Source organism: Pseudoliparis swirei, chromosome 13, assembly GCF_029220125.1.
Source record: "Pseudoliparis swirei isolate HS2019 ecotype Mariana Trench chromosome 13, NWPU_hadal_v1, whole genome shotgun sequence".
Lineage (NCBI taxonomy): Eukaryota > Metazoa > Chordata > Actinopteri > Perciformes > Liparidae > Pseudoliparis > Pseudoliparis swirei.
This window is the reverse complement of record NC_079400.1, coordinates 4,366,991-4,374,986: the sequence shown is the minus strand read 5'-3', so window position 1 is coordinate 4,374,986 and position 7,996 is coordinate 4,366,991. Positions and strand designations below refer to the sequence as shown.

The 7,996-nt window shown below is 38.0% G+C and overlaps 1 protein-coding gene across 2 annotated transcripts; it reads left to right on the top strand.

The window, feature by feature from the left end:
• On the top strand, window positions 1-6,978 carry LOC130203892 (ras-related protein Rab-5C-like). 2 transcript variants are annotated; one of them, XM_056430349.1, is made up of 6 exons: window positions 1-121; window positions 1,329-1,644; window positions 2,990-3,141; window positions 3,958-4,080; window positions 4,585-4,678; window positions 5,805-6,978. In XM_056430349.1, exons 2-6 carry the CDS (start codon window positions 1,476-1,478, stop codon window positions 5,933-5,935), a joined length of 669 nt encoding a protein of 222 aa, XP_056286324.1. In that variant the 5' UTR covers window positions 1-121; window positions 1,329-1,475; the 3' UTR covers window positions 5,936-6,978. The 2 variants fall into 2 exon arrangements, with proteins under 2 accessions (XP_056286324.1, XP_056286323.1); XM_056430348.1 differs by having other exon boundaries at window positions 1,325-1,644.
• The last annotated feature ends 1,018 nt before the right edge of the window (window positions 6,979-7,996 follow it).

The window sequence follows — 7,996 nt, the reverse complement described above, 5'->3', positions numbered from 1 at the left end:
AAGCGTATATTTTACTGAACCTGAAAGTGTTTTAGCCTGAGAAGAAAACGTCGTTAACGTGGATCAACACGATTATTACTCAATAGCGACAGGGAGAAGTGGATATTGTTTCTTGTTGTTGGTAAGAACGCCACCGTGTTGATTGTTTCCTTTTAGTATTTAGTATAATTCTTGTTAGCCGAGGTTAGCACTGCTAGCGTTAGCCTCGCAGCTAACTTACAGTTGTTTTTGTTTTTATTCGGTCAAAGTTTAAACCAGCAGGTGAATCAGTTTGTTGGATGTTTGTTATTATCGTGTTTTCAATCAAATGAAATATATATTATCTAGAATGTGCTTTTTAAGAATACAAATAAAAAAATATGGCGAGGCAATATAGTGAAAGCTCAGATTATAGTTAAAAGATGAACTTTTAAACCCTTTGAAGTGTTTGGTTTATCAGAAACCGTTTATCCCGTTTTCACTCTGTGCACAATCGAGGTTGTCTGGAGACTTGATGAACTAACTAACGTTTTAAAACGTGTTTTACTAAGAGGGCTATGTTGGTGTCGAGGTGACAGGTGACACTCTTGACAAGTAATATATTCAAGTTCGTCATGAAATAAAAATCTATGTGGCTGCGACCACCGACAAATGAGCTTCTCCTCGCCTTATATATGATGAACTGTTCATTCAAAATAACACCAACTAAGTCGTAAACAAATGGAAATAAACATACACTACCGTTCAAAAGTTTGGGGTCACCCAGACAATTTCGTGTCTTCCATGAAAAATCACACTTTTATTTATCAAATGAATATAAAATATAGTCAAGACATTGACAAGGTTAGAAATAATGATTAATATTTGAAGTATTAATTTCGTTCTTCAAACTTCAAGCTCAAAGGAAGGCCAGTTGTATAGCTTATGTCACCAGCATAACTGTTTTCAGCTGTGCTAACATAATTGCACAAGGGTTTTCTAATCAGACATTAGTCTTCTAAGGCGATTAGCAAACACAATGTACCATCAGAACACTGGAGTGATAGTTGATGGAAATGGGCCTCTATACACCTCTGGAGATATTTCATTAGAAACCAGACGTTTCCACCTAGAATAGTCATTTACCACATTAACAATGTATAGAGGGTATTTTTGATTAATGTTATCTTTATTGAAAAAACAGTGCTTTTCTTTTAAAAATAAAGACATTTCTAAGTGACCCCAAACTTTTGAACGGTAGTGTAACTTGCTGCCCTGAAAAACTACCACTCCATAATTCTGTTATGTATGTTTTGTATTTATCTTTTTGGTTCTCATAACTACATCCACACTTTTTATTTTCAAGGTAGCTTCCCACTGCTTCCCATCTGATTCGGTTCTTCCTGCTGTGGGTTTGGCTTCCGTCCTCGCTCGCCACCGCGTCTCCTGACCCGTCTCTACCCACGTCGGCCGATAGCTTCAGCCCGTCTCGTCCGTAACGACCTCCGTCTCTGTCAATGGCTGGGCGCGGTGGAGGATCAACCAGGCCGAATGGAGCCACGGTGGCAAACAAAATCTGCCAGTTCAAACTGGTGCTGCTGGGGGAGTCGGCCGTGGGCAAGTCCAGCTTAGTGCTGCGCTTTGTCAAAGGCCAGTTTCATGAATACCAGGAGAGTACCATTGGAGGTGAGAGACGAGAACACTTCTCTTCACGGTGTGTGTCTCAGTAGGTAGATTGGGTTGTTGCATGTGATCCAATGACGATTAGTATTCTTTAAAATTACATTACATGTCATTTAGCAGACGCTTTTATCCAAAGCGACTTACAATAAGTGCATTCAACCTAGAGTACAAACTAAGAACAACAAGAATACAGAAAGTAACATTTCCTCAACATAGTCGAACGACAAAAGTACCATAATAAGAGCTATTTAAGTGCCACTGAAGTGCTAATCTGTGTTTTAACCCTCCTGTTACCTTCGGGTCAATTCGACCCCATTGAATGTTTAACCCTCCTGTTACCTTTATATTTACTGACATATTTTACCCTCAGGGTCAATTCGACCCCAGCAATTAAAACCTCCAGAAAATTATTAGAATTAATATTGTTTTCCAAGTTTAAGTGTGAGGTACTTTATGTTTGTTTGTTGACTACCTAAATAGCCCTTTAAATATATAAAAAAGTTGATATTTCTTATATGTTTGACACAGTGAAAAACAGCCTCGGGTCAAATTGACCCGAAAGAACACCGACATTAAACATTGAATGTGGTCAAATTGACCCGAAAGGTAACAGGAGGGTTAATCCAGATATAGTCGGAAAAGATGTGTTTTTAGTTTCTGGCGGAAGCTGTAGAGACTTCCTGATGTCAGTGCTCGTGCCAGTACAATATATCAAATATATCAATATTCGTGCCAGTACAATGCCATAGAAATGTAAACCTAATATAAAGACATTTTAGTTTTCTGATGTAAGCTAAAGTTATCAAATATTAACATCGGCAGCTGTTCAAGGAACTAATCGAACAAAGTGATTAAAGGAGATCACAGATTTGATTGAACAGCTGATGACTGTTTTTGATACTTGGTGCTACACACACAAAAATGAAGGTCCAATACCCAGCCTCAGTGTAGGTGTAGTTCACTACTCCTTTTTTAGTGTCTACAAACTCTAAATATTTAAAATACATTTAAATATAGAATTATTTTTGATCTCCAATTGTATTCTTGATAAATTACTTTTGCATCAAATAGTTTGAGTGTGTCGTGTGAAAAAAATCGACCTCAATTTAAAGACCCTCTTTGGCCCTTTTTTGAAGACTGAGTTGGGATTATGTCGTCACATGTTCTGTCTCCACGGTCAAGAAGGAATTTGAATGGTCAGAAGAAGTGGAGTGTTTCATTTGATGAGTCAAATTACTAATTGTTTTGGGTTGCGAGTGCGTGAGAGCCTTTACTCGCTGCATACGTGAAACATACATGCTCCTAAAACACTATAATTCCACTGATGTGTATAACTTGCTTTCCTCAGCTGCCTTCCTCACTCAGACCGTCTGTCTGGACGACACCACTGTGAAGTTTGAGATCTGGGACACGGCGGGTCAAGAGCGCTACCACAGCCTGGCTCCAATGTACTACAGAGGCGCTCAGGCGGCCATCGTGGTCTATGACATCACCAACACGGTAGGTTTCACCTGCAGGGAAACAACGGGGGACAGTATTATCAGTCGGGAGCAACATGATGAACTCTAATGGGTTATAGCAGGGGTCGGGAACCTTTTTGACTGGGAGAGCCATAAAAGCCAAATATTTCTAAATATATTTCATTGAGAGCCATATAGTATTTTTAACGTATAATAAATTAAATATGTCTTGCTTTTAATGCGACTTCTGGTGCTGCGTGATGCAGCCGAGAAGTGTTAACGCCACACGTAGAGACAGAGTGACATGCTGCTGTAGAGACGATCAATAGCAGACGTTTAGTTTAATAAAAGAACAAAGACATCTTTAAGAAAAGGACTTTAAATGACTTCTGCTGTAATCTGGCGCGATCGAGAAAATTACAGGGGGGCGGGCGGAGTTTTTTTGTTTTTTTAACTCAAAATTGTCTGGGAGCCATATGCCGTCACCGGAAGAACCATATATGGCTCGCGAGCCATAGGTTCCCGACCCCTGGGTTATAGCTTTGATATTGCCTTGATTTATTATGTTTATCCTGCATTATTTGGTGTATAATGTCTTTGTTGACTCTATTGCTTTGAAAAGTGACAGTGGAAAAACAAAGTTTTAAGCAAAACTGTGTTGATAATCCGAGGTAAATTTGTAAATGTTCGAATATCTTAAAGAGGTGTATATAGCAATATACAAGACACTCTCCAATTGTTGCTCAGACTTGTGGGTGATTTGATGTGTACTGTTATGACCCATCTAGGTTAAACGTAGTTGTGATGTGATTACACCGGGTGAGAGCAATATTTGTAACGTTTGCCGCTCCATTAGGATACTTTTGCACGGGCAAAGAACTGGGTGAAGGAGCTGCAAAGACAAGCCAGTCCCAACATCGTGATCGCTCTGGCTGGAAACAAGGCAGACATCGCAAACAAGAGAGCTATAGACCTCCAGGTATGAAGATACAAAAATATACATCAGTATAACATTTTACAGGGTTCATACGGTCATGGAAAACCTGGAAAAGTCACGGCATTTTAAAATGGTCATTTCCAGGCCTGGAAAAGTCATGGAAAAAACTTAAATCATAAAAGTTTTGGAAAAGTCATGGAAATATGTTATAATCACATGTTCATTTACGCCGAGTTTGAAATAATTAATATGTTTTTTAAAGAAAGACGCTCAAAATATAAGCCGGCGTACGCTCTCAATACGCAACATTTTCTAAATTGTTCATGTTTATAACGAGATTTCAGTTTGGTCATGGAAATCTGGTTAAAAGTCATGGAAATCCATTGATCAAAATGTGTAAGAACCCTGATTTTAACCAACATTATTTTAGATATTCACACCACTTATCCTATTTAAGATATATATAATTTAGTATAATTGTATAATATGACATTTCAGTGCTGTTAATATTTAATATTATCCTCAATATTTAAATGTTGTTCTCAGGAGGCACAAACGTATGCCGATGACAACAGTCTACTGTTCATGGAGACATCAGCCAAGACCGCGATGAACGTCAATGAGATCTTCATGGCTATCGGTAAGTGCTTCATGCTGCTGAGTCAAATGCCCTTTTCAACTGCTCCAACAGATGGAAATATCAGGCAAGACTTAAGTTTACCACTCGACCTAATGACTTGTGCTCACAAATGAACAACAGTATTATTTTAAATGAATATTTAAACGCATTTAAGCGACGTCAATGCTGGAAAACAACTTTGTTTAACCCTCCTGTTATCTTTACATTTACTAACATATTTTACCCTCAGGGTCAATTTGACCCCAGCAATTAAAACCTCCAGAAAATTATTCGAATTAATATTGTTTCCCAAGTGTGAGGTACTTTATGTTTGTTTGTTGACTACCTAAATAGCCCTTTAAATATATAAAAAAGTTGATATTTCTTATATGTTTGACACAGTGAAAACCAGCCTCGGGTCAAATTGACCCCAAGGAACACCGTCATTAACCATCCTGTTACCTTAGGGTCAATTTGACCCCATTCAATGTTTAATGTCGGTGTTCTTTCGGGTCAATTTGACCCCAGGCTGTTTTTCACTGTGTCAAAGATATAAGAAATATCAACTTTTTTATATATTTAAAGGGCTATTTAGGTAGTCAACAAACAAACATAAAGTACCTCACACTTAAACTTGGGAAACAATATTAATTCTAATAATTTTCTGGAGGTTTTAATTGCTGGGGTCAAATTGACCCCACGGGTAAAATATGTCAGTAAATATAAAGGTGAGGAGGGTTAAACATTGAATGGGGTCAAATTGACCCGAAAGGTAACAGGAGGGTTAAGAGGTCAAAAGCTGTCTGATGTCCACAGAAAGAAGAGAAACAACATTCATACGGCTCACTCAGATTACATCTGAAAGAGCTGCTTGTGCCGAAAAGATTATGCGTGAAAATATAAATAACTTCAGAGGTTGTAAGTGTGATGCTAAAAGTTTATTTTAATGCTAAGCATGGTGAACAAACAGCATTTTTGGGAGGGCATGAATTAAGTCTTAAATATCGTAAACGGAGCCGCCAGCCCGCTGCTAACACAGTGACGAGTTCCAGTGAATAGATTATTGTAACCTTTTGCTTTTTATATGTTTGCAACTCTGAAGCTTTAAACTTGCTCTAATCAAACATCTGGCATCGTGTCGCTGCAGCAAAGAAGCTACCGAAGAGCGATCCTCAGGGCGGAGCTGGACAAGCCGGGCGGACCCGGACAGGAGTGGATCTACAAGAAACGGCTCCTCCGAGCCGCAGCAGCCAGTGCTGCGGCGGCGGCGGCAATTAGCAAGTACAAAACAATGAACTTAGTAAAGCGAGCCCTGAACATCGTTCTCAGGACGGCACGTAGCTAAAACCCAGAGAGGCAGGAGAGGGCAGAGCCATTCGCCACCCCTGCACTTAAACTGAGATTACAGATGCGATTATCTGGATCCTCTTTGATTAAAGGAACTTTTTTTTTTTTTTTTTAAGAATCATAAGCTAGAGGGAATTACCAAGATTGCATTATTTCTCTGTCTTTCCCCCGTGTATCTATCTATCTACCTCCCTGTCCATCTTCAGCCTCCGTCTCAGTTGATTGAATGCTGTCTTCAATGATTTTTTTTGATGGGTGATACTGAGGTTGTTTTGCCATTTCCCCTTTTTGTTTGAGTGTGTGTATGTGTGTGTCCATGTATGTGTGTACTATAGTATATACATGTACTGTATATTTGCAGTTTACTTTTCTACTCTTGTCATTTCCCTCTACATTGATCATCATTATGGAAGATACAAATACCCAACTACTGATGCTGAAGCTGCAAACGACAGAGCAATTATTCTTAAAGATTGTTCTATTGCAGTTTAGACAACAGCATTTTGTGGAGGTGGTGGTGGTTGTTGTTGTTTTTTGTTGTTGTTGGGGACCTGGACATGACACAGTCATAAGGAAAGATCTATTTTGCTTCTTGAAGCAGGTCGTGATTTACTAGGCTACACATCTGAAGGTGTTTCTGAACTGCGCAACCAATGAAGTTGTTTGCGGTCATTGTGTATTGATACCTGTAACACCAGAGAGTTGTTTGCCTTTTTTAAAAGAAATGTTAAAATCACTTGTAAATCTTAAAAATAAAAATAAAGGAATAAATAACATGCAAGAATGATTTTGTTTTGACTTGTTTTGCAGAGGTATGGCGTTGCATGATTACTGGCATGCATGTTTGGGTAGTGCAGGTGGGTTGAATGTAAAGCCTTCCTCTATAGGGTTTTTAAATTCTTAAGATACGGCATCGGCCCAAATATAAGACATTGTTTGTTTCTTTTTTCCTGGAAATTAAATGTAAAAACTTTCTTAATGCTCATTCTCGTTTTGTTTTTAAATTGGACTCGGACACACCTGGTTTCTTTTCTGCCGATTATTTTTGTAGAGATATCTTTATGGATTTTCTAACCTTGCTTGCATTAAAAAAACAAACACACAATGTAAATGTCAGCTATGATAAATTATGCCTTATTGAAAAGTGAAAACATTTCTCTAAACAGATGTTGCAATAAGGGGGTCACTAAATCTGAGTCTGGCTCATATAGGCATAACAAGCTAATTTATTAGGATATATTGTTTTGCTAAATACATTTTTAATTATATTTTATATTAATTATAAATGTCCCTCCCGACCTTCTCGAGGCTAGTCTTCAGCTACTTTAAGAACAAAATACATTTAGTAGGTTAACAGTTTTATTCAGGACTAAAATGTTGTGTTTGTTCATGACACTGTTACATTTTAGATCCATAATCTAGTTTCTAATAAATGTAACCATCAGATGTTTATTTCAGGTCTACAATGCAAACTATTAGAAGTATAAAATGTACTGAAATGCCTGAAATAATAATCAGTAAACATTTCCAACCACTAGATGGCTGCAGAACACTTTAATCTCGATTCACTGTCACAAATGGCTCCTTTCCAATGCATGTGTGACTAATAATGTACGTCAGTATTTCCTAATTAAAATAAAAGATAATTGGTATTAAATAATTGGCAATTGTATATAAGGATAAAGTCATGTTCAGGCCAAAGGTCAATTTATTAGCTTAATGAAATTTAGCACACATTCGTTGTTTGCATACGTGTGTGTCTGTGTATGTGTGTGTGTGTTTTGACCATGCAAGCAACCATTGAGGTGAGAATATAGAGCCTGTCTTGCAGAGGATTTTCGTGGTGCTCATGGTGAGCTCAGCTGATTGTTAAGTCGAGGTGTTCAGAGTGTTATTGTTTTTAGAAAAGTATTTGTTGCAGGTGTCTGAGCATTTGTGTCAACAGACACTCGCTCCTGTAAGTTTATTAGGTGAAGCTGGCTAAAATGAATG

Bases quoted from the DNA above. Each gene is read 5' to 3' on its own strand.
- LOC130203892 (XM_056430349.1), top strand. From the start codon at position 1,476: ATGGCTGGGCGCGGTGGAGGATCAACCAGGCCGAATGGAGCCACGGTG. The intron at 1,645-2,989 runs GTGAGAGACGAG...TGCTTTCCTCAG, and splicing joins CCAGGAGAGTACCATTGGAG to CTGCCTTCCTCACTCAGACC. The intron at 4,081-4,584 runs GTATGAAGATAC...TGTTGTTCTCAG, and splicing joins AGAGAGCTATAGACCTCCAG to GAGGCACAAACGTATGCCGA.